This window comes from Monodon monoceros, unplaced genomic scaffold (assembly GCF_005190385.1).
Source record: "Monodon monoceros isolate NGI ecotype Baffin Bay Population unplaced genomic scaffold, NGI_Narwhal_1 Super_Scaffold_13, whole genome shotgun sequence".
NCBI lineage: Eukaryota > Metazoa > Chordata > Mammalia > Artiodactyla > Monodontidae > Monodon > Monodon monoceros.
In genome coordinates this window covers 10,718,559-10,733,732 of record NW_021703769.1, presented here as the reverse complement: position 1 = coordinate 10,733,732, position 15,174 = coordinate 10,718,559, and the positions used below count along the sequence as shown (strand labels likewise).

Sequence of the window (15,174 nt, the reverse complement as noted above, 5' to 3'; positions counted from 1 at the left end):
GTGCGGGATTTCTGGGGGCAGGAGTGGGCAGATGGCACAGGCCCTGAGGTGGGTGGGCAGACAGTGATCCGACTGGGGGGCTTCAGAGGAGAGACCCTGAAGCCAGGCTGGCCTGAGGCTCCCCCTTGCCACGTGCTTCAACAGCCATCTGGGGGCTTTGTCAGGAAAGGAGCTGCTTGGTGGTGCAGACAGCCCAGAGGGCGAACCCCAAGGCACCCACCACCGGAGGCGGCAGGTTCCAGAAAGGTGACGTGGCCCCGTGGGCCCTGGGGCCCACAGGGGAGCACCCGTAGCTCCTCTGCCCAGCCACCTGGAGCTTCCTAGCTGGCAGTCTGGTTTTCCTGAGAAATCTGCTGACTTTTTACATGTTTGCAGTTAATTCCAGTTTTTAAAAATCATGCAGCCGACCAAGCACACACATGCATCTGGTGTGTGGGCTGCAGGTTTGGGAACTCGGGGGTCCGGGGTGGAAGTGAGGAAGATGTGGGAGGCTGTGTAGACCCAGGAGAGCATGCCAGGCCCAGCGCCCCAGCTCCAGAGACCCTCCTCCAGCTGGGAGCTCGGGGCTGATGGGGGCCTGGGGGACTGGGAGGGAGGGCGGCGGAGCCCTGGACCTGTGGTGTCAGGTTTCTGTGCCTCCCATCCTGTCCCGCTGGTGGAACCTTCCCGCCTGCAGGCGAGGGTGGGAGCCTGGAGCAAGCGCCAGGGAGTTGGACAGTCCTCCTGGCTTACCTGGCCGCCCCTGGAGAAGAACCTCAGTACCAGCTGCAGGTGAGGGGGGAAAGGGGGAGCTCTCTGAAGTCCCTTCTGAGATTCTCCAGGATTTGGGTTTGAGGCAGGAGCCCAGTAGGGCGATGGGCGGGGGCTGGACCTGGAGCCGGAGAGGCCTGAGTGGACCCCGGCTCTGTGGTTCCCTGGCCCCTGTGACCTCTGAGATGGGGACAACTCCTCCTGTTGCAGGTCATCCTGGGTGTGAGAGGGCGGGGTTTCCTTGGCATCCGGGGTGCCTGCGACTGGGGCCTGGCCTCCGGTGTGTGGTCCTGCTTTACCCTGACAACATCTGGGGCCTCGGGCTGCTTTTAGCCTCACACGCCGGCCCTCATCTGCCGATTCCGCCACTGGTTTCCAAGCGCTTGTCCGCACTACTGTGGATTTATTCTTTGCTTTAGGCAGGAGGCTTGGTTGCAAGTGACAACAGCCCAGGTCACCTTGGCTTAAGCAAAGAAGAGAATCCCGTGGTCTCAAGAACAGGAAAGGTCCCAAGGTGACACTAACCTCAGGCAAAATTTGATTCAGGTGCTCAAATGATACTGTCAGGACTCTGTTGCTTCCCCTCCCAACTCGGCTTCCTTGTGTTGGCTTCACAGGCAGGCCCCTCAGTGTGTCAGAAGTGACTGCCAGGCTCACGGGCGCGTCCTCACTGGGACCTGGGAAGGGGGGACGGGGGCAGGAAGCAGCCCTGTCCCAAGAGCCAGAGTCCCAAGGCTGCTTCTCATTGGGTGAGCTGGGGTCACCTGCTCACTGCTGGACCAATCACGGCCCAGGTGGGTCAGGCCTCCACTCACTCATCCTTCAGCTGTGGAGGTGGGCAGAGCAGCTCCGCTGGGGAGCTGGCAGCAGTGATTCCACAAGACGGCCAAGATGCTGATACCAGAATGGGACGTGGAGGCTGCACAGGCCGAGATAACATCCCACGCCCTTCCCATGCCCACCCGCTCTCCAAGAGCAGTATTTGGGGCTGAAGTGGCCACATTTGGAGCCCCCTGGCTCAGCTCAGGGCCCCTCTTCCTGGCTGACTGCAGGCCCAGATCTCCAATGAGCTGTGAGTCACTTTCCCACAGATTTTCCACGTGCCCCAAGATGTTGGCAGGGGCTCGGTCCAGGGCCAGCATAGAGCTGCACCAGCCTCTGTGGCCTTCCTCGCCACCTTCCCGGCTGGGGGCCCCTTTGAAGAGGGAAGCAAGCTTGTTTGGAATGGCTCATTCTCCTGGGCCCCTGTGGGGTCCTGGTGAGCACGCATAGCTGCTGTCTAATAATCCACAGTGCCGCCTGGCTGGGCGCTGGCACGAGGCTCACCTCTCCCTGCGTCCCCCTTCTCCTTGCTTTCTGAGTGCAGGAAGGACGTTTCCACTCCATCACCAGCAAAGATGCCACCACTGCTTGCATTAGATCTCGCTGGAACTCAAGATACGATTATATCTAAAGCTGCTAAGGAGTCTCTTAGGATTACTTCTCCTTGGTTCCTTCATAATTATATGATTTTCTCCTTTTTCGGAAGCCTGTCTCCTTCAGGGAGGAGGCAGAAGCCCCATCCCTGTTGGAAGAACCATTTGACAAAGAACAGGGAGTCCAGAGGCCCAGGATCTCCAGGAGAGGGACGCCGGCTCTGGCCCAGCCTGGCCACTCACGCTTGGGGCCCGTGAGGCCTTGCCTGGGTCCTGAGATCAGGAAAGAAAGGAACCTGTCTTTTCAGGATCACCAAGTGTGCTTTGGCCCCCAAGCCTTGTGTCAGGACAAGGGAGCTGGTCTTTGAACTGTCATTACTTGAATCTTGCATTTTCTAGATATTACAACGGCCAGTTCTCAGGAGGAACTGGGTGAGGATATTCTAAAACGATGGCTTATCCACAGACTGCATCCCTCAGGCTGTGAGATGCATCTTGGGGCTCGTTTCCCCATTGTGTTTTGGTCACAGCGCTGTCAGAGGACTCAAGTCCAGCCCACAGGGGTGGGTGGCAGCCCCGGGAAGGTGCTGGGAGAAGGGGGGACAAACGCGTCCCAAGTATCCCCCAAGCGGGCTGAGCCGAGTGGCTGACCCGGGGCCGACTGGTTCAATGTTCCCTGTGCCCTTTTGGGAGGCAGACCCTTGGCCAAGGTGAATTGTTCGTCCTGGCTTTCCAGATGTGCGTGGAGACTCAGGGAGGTAAGCGGTCCCCAGACATCCGAGTGCGGTCCACCTTATCTGAAGCCCTTCTGTGGTTTCCTTCTGCAGCAGAGAGAGGGCTGGGGGGTGTGGTAGTTCAGGGCTTCGGGGCTCAGACATTAGAATCTGTTCACTCTCACCCCAAATCCAGCCACTCTCACCTTTAAGGGATGCCTACCTGCAACAGCTTCCACTCTGGTCCCGTTTCCCCTACAGTCTAGTCTGCTCTTTCTAAAACACTTATCACACACACACACACACACACACACACTCTCTCTCTTTCTCTCTCTCTCTCTCTCTCCCTCCCTCCCTCCCTCCCTCCCTCCCTCCCTCCCTCTCTCCCTCTCTCCCTCTCTCCCTCTCTCCCCGTCCCTGGTCTCTTAGGATAAAGTTCTTAGCTCAGCCTCCAGGAGCCCACATCATCTGGCCCTGCTTTGCAGCATCATCCCTGTCTACACTCTGACCTGGCCTGACTCCAGACTGAGCTGCTTCAGTGCCCGCGGCCCACCACACCACTCAGCACTGTGCACAGGGTGTCCACAGCCTGGACCACTGCACCTCCGGCTACCCCTCCATGCAGCCCCTCCGGCCGGGGGGTTGGGGTCCTAGGTGCTCAGCCTCTGAATACCTCCTGATCCCTCCAGGATGAGATGCGCCTCTTCTGGGTTCCAGGGGCCTTGGTGCTTCATCGCATGTTGGTGGTGTTTTCCTATTGGTTCCTTTGTCTCCAGATAGAGAGGGAGGCCCATGATGGCTGGGGATGTGTCTACTTCACAGCTGTGCCCTCGGCCGGCCCTGGGCATTCAATGAGGTAGTGGTTGAGTGGACAGATACTCGGACAGGTGGGAGGTGGGTAAGGCACCTCCCGGAGCGTAGTGTCCCCCAACCACCCACGAAAGGGGGGATGGTCACGGTGTCACCGTGGGGAGGAAGCATGGGGGTGGGTAAGTACACATCCAGTGCAGCGCAGAGCTCGTGGACGGGCTGGGCTTTGGGGAGCTGTTATTAACTACGGGCTGGAGCCGCACACCTGTGCGCTGGCACCTGTGACTGCAGCTGAAGGCTGGGGCATAGCTTGCTCTGGGCTGAGCGGGCAGAGGTGGCCTGGAGATCAAACAGTAGACGGAGCTGCGGGGGAAGGGCAGAAGGGTGGTGAGAGGGACCCCAGGTGGAGACGTGCAGAGCCCTCCTCCCTCTGCACCCCTGGAGCCCCACACTCCTGCCCATCTCCCTGCTGTTCTGCCCCGGAGCCTAGTAGACCCTCCCTCCTCTGAGCAGGTCACAGTTATTGGGATCGGCCCTGGCTCTACGTGAGAATCACCTGAGAGCTTTGAAATACCCCGATGCCCAGGCCACACCCCAGACCAACGACATCGGACTCTGGGGGCGGAGCCTGGGCATAAGCATTCCATAAGTCTCCCAGGAGGTTCCCTGTGCAGTCACATTTGAGAAGCACTGTTTGAGGCCGTCCTCTGTAAAACTGGTTTGACCTTGAGATGCCTGGGTAACCCGCAGGGTTACTAGAGCTTGAGGAGGGTTGCTTGATGCAAAATCTCCCCTCCCTAACCTCCCTGCAACAAAAATCCACGCCAGAAATAAGTAAGCGTTTCTTAAAATGGTTCAATTAAAAAAAAAGAAGTAACACATGCATATGGCCCAGCCTTCAGGCAGCATAGATGGGTGCACATTCAAAGAAGCATCGGCCCGACCCCAGCTTTCCCAGGGCCTGGCCCACGGCGCTGTCTCGGCTCGAGGCCCTTCCTGGCACGCGGTGGCACGAGGTACACCTGGCTTTCTCAGTCATCCCTCCCCAGAGCCCGGTTCTCTCTAATGCTGCGGAGGGCTCCGTGGACACGGACCAGCCCTGCCAACCTAGCTCCCCACCACGTTTCAAATGGGCCGGCTTTGGCTGTCACAGGCAGTGTCACCAAAGTATCGTGGAGTCTTTGGTCAACTGGGCTATTCTCCCTGCAGGATGAACTCCTGCAAGTGGAGTTCTTGGGTCTCAGAACAAGTGGCTTCACGAGGCTGATGGGGCACCTGGTTTTCTGTCATTCCAGAAGCTGTGGACGCCGGCGGCCCCGACCTTCGAGCTGCCCGCGTTGTACAGAACCGAGGACTATTTTCCTGTGGACGCCGGGGAGGCAACGCGCCGAGCCCCCAGCTGCCAAAGGCGTCTGTGAGCCCTGCAGTCCTGCCGTCAGGGACGTCGGGAAGTGAAATCTCTGTGCCGCGCAGATTGTTCATTTTGTTTTGTTTTGTTTTGTTTTATTGTTGTGGATGCGTTTTCTGAATTTTCCCCTTGCTTCACATGGGCCCACAGGGTTTGGAGAAGCATTTAGAACCCACAGGTGGGCAGTGCCTCAGAGATGAGCTGGAGAAGGCCTTCTCCACCGGCGTTTGTCCTGCCTGGTGTTCTGGACAAGGTGGTCACCCAGGGGGATGGGCTGTGGGGCCTTGGATTTCCCTTTGCCTTGGAAGGGCTTTGCACAGACGTTGTGAGGGGCTCGCGCGGTGCCCCCAGGGTGCGTGGCTCCAGGTCCATGCGTGTTGGCCGGTTTGTGTGAACCCCAGTGCCCACTGGCCCTGTGAACCGTCTCAATAAACGTGTCCAGATTGCCTGGGTGTAAATGTTTCCTTGATGGGTGCTCCTGCAGCTGGCTCAAGCCTGATCCTCAGAATCTGCTTATTATGAAGCCCCTCGCCTGAGGGGAGGGTGCAGCTGGCCTTCAGATTCCCAGCAGAATGCAGAGATCATTCAGATTCTCTGGAGTCCTCCAAGGTGTGTTTGCTTTAATTTCTTCTCATGTAGATGAGTTTCCTGCTATTGTTCTGAAATGTTGGATTCCTCACTTTGGTGATGGATATTTCTAGTTTCTGGAATCCCTCCCAGAGCCAAGAAAACACACACACACACACACACACCTGTATTGCACACACACACACACACACACACCTGTATTGCACACACACACACACACCCCTGTATTGCAGACCAGCATTTGAATTTCAAGGAAATCTGACACCATGAATCTAGTGAGATAGTGGTAGCAAAGCAAAAAAGAGTTGAGTCTTGCCAATTTTAGAACAATTTTTTAAAATTTTATTTATTTTTGGCTGCTTTGGGTCTTCGTTGCTGCCCACGGGCTTTCTCTAGTTGCGGTGAGTGGGTGCTACTCTTCGTTGCGGTGCAGGGGCTTCTCACTGCGGTGGCTTCTCTTGTTGCAGAGCACGGCCTCTAGGCGTGCGGGCCTCAGTAGTTGTGGCTCGTGGGGTCTAGAGCGCAGGCTCAGTAGTTGTGGCGCACGGGCTTAGTTGCTCCACGGCATGTGGGATCTTCCCGGACCAGGGCTCGAACCCATGTCCCCTGCATTAGCAGGCGGGTTCTTTTTTTTTTTATATAAGCAAATCACTTGGCTTTTCTTTTTTTTTTATTTTATTTATTTTATTTTTGGCTGTGTTGTGTCTTCGTTGCTGCACGTGGGCTTTTCTCTGGATGCGGCGAGCAGGGGCTACTCTTCATTGCGGTGCACAGGTTTCTCATTGTGGTGGCTTCTCGTTGCAGAGCACGGGCTGTAGCCGTGTGGGCTTCAGTAGCCGTGGCACACAGGCTCAGTAGTTGTGGCTCGCGGACTCTAGAGCACAGGCTCAGTAGCTGTGGCGCACGGGCTTAGTTGCTCCACAGCATGTGGGATCTTCCCGGACCAGGGCTCGAACCCGTGTCTCCTGCATTGGCGGGCGGATTCTTAACCACTGCGCCACCAGGGCAGTTCCTTAGGACAATTTTTTGAACTAAAAGATATAAGTGAACCCCTTGTTTCAAGTACAGCCAGCGTTTTGCGGAGATAATTGTTGTAAAGTAAACATAATTCTTTATTTAAAAATGTCAAGACGTTATTTTAAATTATTGAAGTAAAGTTTACAGGCGGAAAGGTGCACCTAAGTGTATGGGTCACTGAATTTTCACACACTGAACACATCTGCTTAACCCTCACCCTGATCTAGAAACACACAAGCATGATCAGCACCCAGAAGCCCCCTCGTGCTCCCTTCCAGCCAGTGCCCCACCCCCATCCAAACTAACACTACCCCGACATCTCACAGCATAGACGGTGCTGGTGTCGCCGGCTTCTGTACCTTGTAACTGGAGGCGGAGTGGCGTGTGTATACCCAGCGTGTCAGCTTTGTCCCTGGCTCCCCCGGCGGACACTGAGCCTGTGGCGGCATCCCAGTGGCTGCTGACCATTCATTGTCGTGGCCGTGATGTATTGATAGGGACTGTTTTTAACGAAGGAAGCTTAGATCTTCCCCGTGCCCTGGTCTGCTCAGGGAGAGCAGAGATTCAATGGAAAGTTCCTTTTCCAGACAAGTGGTGAGGACAGCAGTTTCTGGAAAACCGGGTATATGTTGATTGCTGAAGATGGCCAGGCTTCTTTCTCCTTCCAGAGGCCGAACCAAGGTTCTGGGAGAGGTGAAGTGGAATGTCACAGGATTAAGCCACAGCAACAGAGGTGTCCTAAAATAGAGACCCACAGGACCATGACTAAGAGCTTATAGGCTGTGAGGTCAGCCTGCCTGGGTAGCGCCATCATCTCCTGCACATCTCAGCTGTGTGGCCCTGGGTTAGTTGCTTACCTTCTCTGAGACTAGCCTCAGTAAGATCTTGCACAGTAAGATACAGAGAATAATGGCACCTGGCTGTTGGGGTGTATTGAGGAGGAAATGAGATGACCTGTGTCAGGGCCCGGCGATGGGCACTGGGTAACAAGTGGCTGTGATGGTGACCAGGCTGGGTGGGGGAAAGGCCCACTGTCCTGTGTTTCTCAGTTGGCTCGTGGCATCCAAGAGCCTCAGCAGTGAGTGGCTTCAGAACTGCCTTACATTTCAGAGTAAGAACGAGTCACGGGAGAGTGAGAGCTGCCAGAGTCCAACTCGCACCCTCTGGTTTTGCTGTCCTGGGACTCTTTTGGGGATACCCCCCCACAAGGCAGCGAGGAGGGGTACGGTTGTATGACAATATCTATGGGGAAAAGGTGACTAATGAGCTAGAATTGGCCTTTCCAAGTTTCCTGGAGTTGCAGTGCCAAACAATGAACTTTCAGGGACACTTGGAGACACTTAACGGGAGGGAAAGCCAGGACACAGAGCCTGCCAGGAATTCCTGACCTCAGTCCTCTGAGCTGCTGGTGCTCTGTCCTGGTGCCAGGTGACCTGATGGGCGTCCCCCGTTAGAGCAAGTGTTGGATGTGTCTCCTAGCAAATCAGCGAAAGCCTTGACGCTGACTTGAGAGGGTCAAACCCAAAGCCCACGGCAAGGGTCACTTTGCAGCCTACGAAAGGGTGATCGTTTTCTTTCTCTTTTTCTTTCATTGGTGGCTGTTTTTGGACAGGGGCACCAGGGTATAGGCCATTGCAAGTCTTCATAAGAGCAAGGCCCTTTGGTCGATCATTCCCACTTTCCCCGTGGATGTGAACTTCACGTCTGTTCAAAGTAAGAGGTTTCAAGACGGTGGCCCACAGGTTGGCAGAACTGTATGGTTTGCCCTGAACTGTTTTAAAATTATTTTCATGTTGAGACAACTGGGTAACCATCTGGAAAAAATAAAGTGAGTTCCATACCTCATTCTGTACACCAGGAACGGTTCCAAAATTCCAAATGGATTAAGGAGGAGTTAAATGTGTAAAATGAATTTATAGAATAAGGAGGCAGAAACATTGGAGAGTCATAAAAAAAAAAATCCAGAAGCCATAAAAGATGAAGAATTGGATTATATTAAAAAATTTAAAATCCTCTGCATGGCAAAAACAAACAGAAAATTCAACCAAAAAAAAAAAAAACCTTAAAACAGAACGACAAAATCCTAAGCAAATTCAAAAGACAAATGACCAAAAAGACAAAGGACAAACTGGGAAAATATATTTGCAGCTTGTATTACAAAGGGATAATCTCCCTAATATATAAACATCTCTTACAAATAAATAAGAGGAAAACCCCCAGAAAAATGGCAAAGGTTATGAATAGGTATTTCACAGAAAAGAAAATGCAAAAGTCATTTTAAAGATATGAAAAGATACTCAACCTCAATCTGTAAGTATAAAGAATATTGAAACTAGTTTTCACTTATGCAGGCAAAAATAAAACGTTTTTGATGACACTGTTGGTGAAATTTTGAAGAAATGTGCATTCTCATACGTTGGTGGTGGGACATGATTCTCATGGAGGACCATGGGCAGTACCTATCAAAATTAGAAATGTATATACCCTTAGACCCCTAGGGCCCAATTCCACCCCTAGGGATCTAGCCTCCCAATATATATACACACACAAGAGAAACAATAAATGCAAAAGTTTATTCACTGCTCATTGAAATAGCAAAAGATTGGAAAGAACCTAAGTATCCATCAATTAGGGATTGGTTCAGTTACAGTACCTCCACACATGCATGAATGGGTGGAATCCTATGAAGATGTAAAAATGGATTGGGAGTTCTTTGTGACTTGGTATGGAGATATCACAAAAGCCAAAGTGGAGGAAAAGGTACCTGATATGCTACCATCTGTGTGAGAAAGAAAAGCATTCAAATTCTCTGGGAGGATAAACAAATATTTGAGAATGGTGACTATCTACTGTGGGTGAGAAGTGGACTTTCCATTTTATTTTAAACTTTTGATATTTTGGTGTTTCCCTATTCAAAAACTTCAATCAAAATCAGTTGCCGGCAATTAAAAATCAGGGCAGTTCACATTAAGAACTGGATTTCCAGCTTCTCTTCAAAAACGAAAATAAAGCAATATGGGGCTCGTATTCTTGCAAGACAACAACGAGCCACAGCTGAGTCCCTTTAGCAGGGCCGCGCCCTCCGGGTCTCTCTTGTATCTAAGTTACCTCACTGATTTCTTTACTGCCTGGCCCCACAGGTATTTGCATTTACAGAAGTCCTCAACAAAATAGCAGCAGACTGAATCCAGAAATATATAAAAAGGATTACACACCATGACCAAGTGGGCTCTCTCCTAGGAACGCAAGGTTGGTTCAACACCTTAAAATCAATCAGTGCAACACACTTGGATTAATAAAAGTAAAAAAAACCCACATGGTCATCTCAAGAGATGCAGAAAAAAGCACTTGACAAAATCCAACATCCCTTCATGATAAAAGCTCTCCTTCTTGGGGTGGAAAGGGGAGTTCTCAGAGAAGAGGTTAGAAGCTAGGCAGACACCCCCAAAGGGGTCTTGTTCCAGGATTACCAGTTCTCTCGAGATGACCTGTTGACCCAGGCACCTGGAGGCATCAAGGCATTTCCTTCCCATCTTAAAGCAAAATCCTGCTTTGTCTTTTTTTTAAAAATAAATTTATTTTATTTATTTTTAGTTTTGGCTGTGTTGGGTCTCCGTCGCTGCGCACGGGCTTTCTCTGGTTGTGGCGAGTGGGGACTCCTCTTCCATGCGGTGTGCGGGCTTCTCATTGCGGTGGCTTCTCTTGTCACGGAGCACGGGCTCTAGGTGCGTGGGCTTCAGTAGTGGCAGCACGCAGGCTCAGTAGTTGTGGCGCACGGGCTTAGTTGCTCCGTGGCATGTGAGATTTTCCTGACCAGGGCTCGAACCCATGTCCCCTGCATTGGCTGGTGGATTCTTAACCACTGCACCACCAGGGAAGCCGGGAAGCCCCCCGCTTTGTCTTATGGTCAAGAGCACAAGCATCTTTGGGTTTGAAAGAATTCAAAGCAATTCTGACTCGGAGCAGCTGTCACAGAATTTCCTCTGTGAGGCCTGTGTGCTCGCTGTAGATTTAAAAGCATCAAAATTCTTATCGGTAAGCACCAGCTGGATGCACTTTAGGCTTGCAAGCCGCTGGGGAGGGGCAGCGGTCTGAGGCTTATTTCTGCCTTCTTTGCGGGGACTTCTGGGGAGTGTGCTTTGCTGGCTGCCTGGGCTGCTGAGGTGGAGGAAGGAGTATGGAGCCGACTGCAGTGGGCAGGTGTACTTGCTCTGGATAATCACATGATTCCCTCAGAGAACCAAACCAGGCAAGCCTGACTCTGCTGGAGGTCGGCCCCTCAACCGGAAGGACTTTCTCATTGGGTCTTCCAGGGAGCAGTTCCGTCATAAATGTAGCATTCAGCGTTTCGCCAGCAAGGCTCTTCTGGGGGAGCCACGCCCGAGGCGCAGGAGAGGGAGGAGACCTGCGGGAGCGCCCTGGACGATGAGGTTTGTGCTTTTCCTTTGTTGGCACCAGGACTGGGACTGTTTGCAGCGGTGACCCGTGTAGGCCCGCGATCTCATCATTGCTCCTGGGGAACCGGCGAGACATCAGGGCATTAGCTTACACGTGTAACATTGTTTTCTACACACAAGTTGCATCTCTGGGTGTAGGGATGGGGGTTCTTAGGCTGTCCGGCAAGTGCGTGTTTGTTGAATGGAGAGAAATAGAATAAATGGTCTTAAACAGGAGACCACTGGTAGCAAATACATGAATCAGGGGAAGGCTCACGCTGTAGCCTTGGTCCTTGTGTCTTTAGAACGATGGTTCTCAGGTTTGCCTGGGAACCACATTGGAGTCACCTGGGCCACAGCTCAGACCAATTGCATCAGAATCTCTGGGGGAGGGTCCCCAGCATCTTTAAGTGTTAAAAATCCGCAGGTGATTTCAAGATGCAGCCAGGTCTGGGAATTCGTGCTTTGGAAGAATAGCAGTTAAGAGATTTTTCAAGGAGGTTTCCTTTGAAGAGTGTAGAGGCCCCAGTATCCGTCTCACACCCTCCTGAGTGTAGTGGGTAGAATCGGGCTTGAGGTGGCTTCTGGTTTGGGTTGAATTGATTGCACCCCAGCTCCAGAGATGGGTATTGCCTGATCTAAGCCCATCGAGGTAATCCTAGCTCACAGTGACTCACCGAGGCTTAGGTCTGGCCTAAGCCTACCAGCCACAGAAACTAGTTCTGGAGTGGTCCAATTAGCTCCAAGTTCAGGACTCTCCCTCTGTGGTAAGGGAGGGGAAACCCTCTCTCAGGGCAGGTGAATGGGAAGCAACACGAACACCAGGGTCCCTGCTTAGGATGGTGACCGTGTGGGTGGCAGGACGGAAGCACAGAGGACCTGACACCCTGCTGACATCACTGAGCAGCCTGCCCTCCTCGGCCACAGCTGTTACCTGTGTGTCCCCTTCATTAAGCCCAATCTGAGTTGGAGTTCCTGTTACTGCCAGTGAGAGCCCTATTTCATAAAAAGGAGTCTAAAGCCAGGTAAGAAGAGCTGGGTAATGACTGGGCAAAGGCTTCCCTGGGAAGCACTCTGAACCGGAGCCATCTCTTGACAAATGGTTTGGTGCCACCTGGCATGCGTCAGGTAACACGAGTCCATGGAGACACATCCAATTCTTCCAGTCTCGTCTGGGCCAAGGAAAAAGTCTCATCTTGGTGCTAGTGTGCCCTGGGCCTCTCTGATTTTCCTTTTTAACAAACAGAGCAAGTCTCAGGCTCACAGCCCTCAGCAAGCAATGACAGGTGGCACATTTTTAGTCTAACGTTTTGTATGTGTTTTTAGGGATGCCTTCATTAATGGCAAATTATGCTGGTGGTTCTTTTTTTGTAGAGATAGTTTTCCCTTTCAAATAGGGGAGTTGAAACGTACTAAGTATGTAAAGCAGCTGTTAGGCAGATGTGGCAAAAGTGACAAAGATGGCAATGTGAACGAGTATAGTTTGGGAAACGCTGTGCCAGGGAAACTATGATGTGTTGGTTTATAAACCAAGGCTCACATGTCTTTGCATTCATAGCAGGGAAAACCTTTCTTAAGAGGGTAGTCTTCAGCCAAGATCAAGGCTGGATGGTGTGGCTGGGAATTCCAGGGGCTGTGGACTCAGATATCCTGGGTCCAAGTCAGCATCTCCCCTCTGCCAGCTGGAATCTTGGGACAAGTTGGCTTCTCTGAAACTTCATGTCCTGAAACCCGAAACCTAGTACTAATACTCCCTTTAGAGGACTTTTTTTTGTGTGTGTGGGGGGTGGTTTAGGGAATTGGGGCAGGACCGTTTTGAGGACTCAAATTATCTTGGAATCTAATGCCCTACAACTAGTCCCAGGAACACTTCTGTGATGTTTGGAAAGTTCTTGAGTAAATATGTACTCAGGATGTGTGCTGAGCCCCAGGCATTTTCAGGAACAGTGTTGAACTCCTAGGAAAGGTGTAATCTCACCCCTGGCCTGGAGGTCCCCTCCTTGGAGGGCTCTGTGTTTAAGCCTCTCTCGGAGTCCTCTTCCCGGGGAAGCCCGTAGAGCTGTGTGCCAGCAGTTGCAGCCACCAGCAAGTCGTGCAGTGATCTTTTCGCCAATGGTCCCCAAGGCAAGGTCTTTTAATTTTTAGATTCCCAGATGGCTGCCCCACGTACACAGCTGTCACATTCCGCTCCATTCTAGATAGCAGCCAGCATGGCGCTGACATCAAATGCATTGGAAAAGCCCTTTTATTTCTAACCTCTTGCTCTATCAGTTTCCAAAAGTTGAACAATTTGCTTATTAGGCTATCCATTTTGCTTCACTTGGTAATAAGACATTCATAAAGGTACAGCAAGATTTTTATTGCAAAAACCAGTTTAGGTTTAAATAGCCTTGCACCTTTCTAAGGTATACTGATAACATTGTACATAAGCTGGAAAAAACCAGAGAATGTGTCCTGGAAATGACTATGGACTTTCCCTCCTGTGTCCTCTTAGCTGGAGCACTTTGAAATCATGACTTAAGGATTTTCAGGATATATGCAGTTTTTGCCTTATATGCCAATTTTTTAACACAACTCCATTAAGCTGTAATTCCACTAGGATTTGTTATAGTGAATGTTAAAGTTAACTTTTTAAAGTGGGGTAAGTTGATGGGAAGTAGCAGGATGCAAAGAATTACCAAACGGTGATCCTCCTTTGGTGCAAGTTTGGATCCATTTTTGAGCTAGCCTTCTAGTAGTAGTTGGCAGAAAACACCTTTTTTTTCTAACTTGACTGTCTAGTTTCTCTCAGCTGAGTCTTTCCCCAGACCACGTACATCATGGTGGCCAGTTAATAACTGGTATGTTGGAATGCATTTCAGAATGGTGAGAGCAGCCTCTTCCTTTTGTTTTCAGTCCTCTGGGGGTTTAGGAGTTTGAAATGTTCCTACATGACACTTTGGTGAAACTTGCCTGCTACTGGTGCCAGGCCAGTGAGCTACAGGGTGGGTTGGCAGTTAAGGGTCACAATGGGTTGAAAAGATCATTGCCTAAGGGAGGGGCAGAAGGCTGACCGGCTGCTCTGTGGAATCCAGATTCAGTACGCTCTACCTAATCTCGCTGGTGAAAAGTAGATTTTTCCATCACTCAAGCTAAGTGGTTCTCAAGCTCGCGTGGCACAGAATCACCTAGAGGTGATTTGGGAGCCCCATCTCAAGGTTTGGGTGCTGGTAGCCCACAACGTGGGCAACCACCCCTCTATATGGCAGTACTCACTTGGCAAAAGCAAGTTGAATGGCTCCCAGGGAAGTGTTTCGGGCGGGGCACGCCCAGTCTTTGATGGAGCATTTTCAAGTCTGGCACTTACTTTGTTCCCTCCTGAAGTACTGTGCGTCTTCCCAAGTGGGTAGGCATTTCGAGCAGACAGAAACACAGCCACAGGGGAGAAAAGGAGGCAGATCCTTTTTTACTTGGAATTTAAGAGGGGACAGAGAGCTGTTTGCTGAAGACCCTGTACTGCTCAATGACAGGGAACCAAAGATGGGACAAGAAAATGCTTCAACGTGCTGAAAACGGAGAGAAACCATAGTGCTACTCAATCTGAGTCTGAAACTCATGGCCACAGGAAATTTAAAGGGCAAAAAGTTCTCCGGAATTTTGTTTTTCCTTGTTAAAAAGCAAATCTACAGAATTATTCAATCTACAGTTATAGACCTTCTCTAATTAGAAGATGGCAGAATGCCAGTTTTTATTTCCAGATTATTCCAAAAGCAAACAGTAGCAACAGCATTTTTTAAAAATGGCTTTTATTGAGACACTTTTAGGGCTTCTGCAACATTTCTACTTGGAAATCTTCTTTATTTCCAGTTCTTAGGTGGCTAAACTCTTCTCATATGCCAACAAGGCCCATTCACACCACCTCAGCAAGGAAGCATACTCATCTATCTTTGTTCAAATGTCCAACCTGGAACGTCCCCCCACCCCGCCCCACTATTTTGCACAAGTCTCACTAGTACTCCATGTAGGCCTCATAAGCCCAGGCTAAGTTCTTCCTGCCT

At 51.2% G+C, this 15,174-nt stretch overlaps 1 protein-coding gene across 2 annotated transcripts in view; it reads left to right on the top strand.

Moving 5' to 3' along the window:
• BCAS4 (breast carcinoma amplified sequence 4) overlaps positions 1–5,541 on the top strand; it is a 60,667-nt gene extending 55,126 nt beyond the window's left edge. For both annotated transcript variants that reach the window (XM_029219275.1, XM_029219274.1), the window contains one exon: positions 4,984–5,541. In XM_029219275.1, coding sequence (XP_029075108.1) covers positions 4,984–5,106 — 123 coding nt within the window. In that variant the 3' untranslated portion in view covers positions 5,107–5,541. The remainder of the gene's footprint in view (positions 1–4,983) is intronic.
• The last annotated feature ends 9,633 nt before the right edge of the window (positions 5,542–15,174 follow it).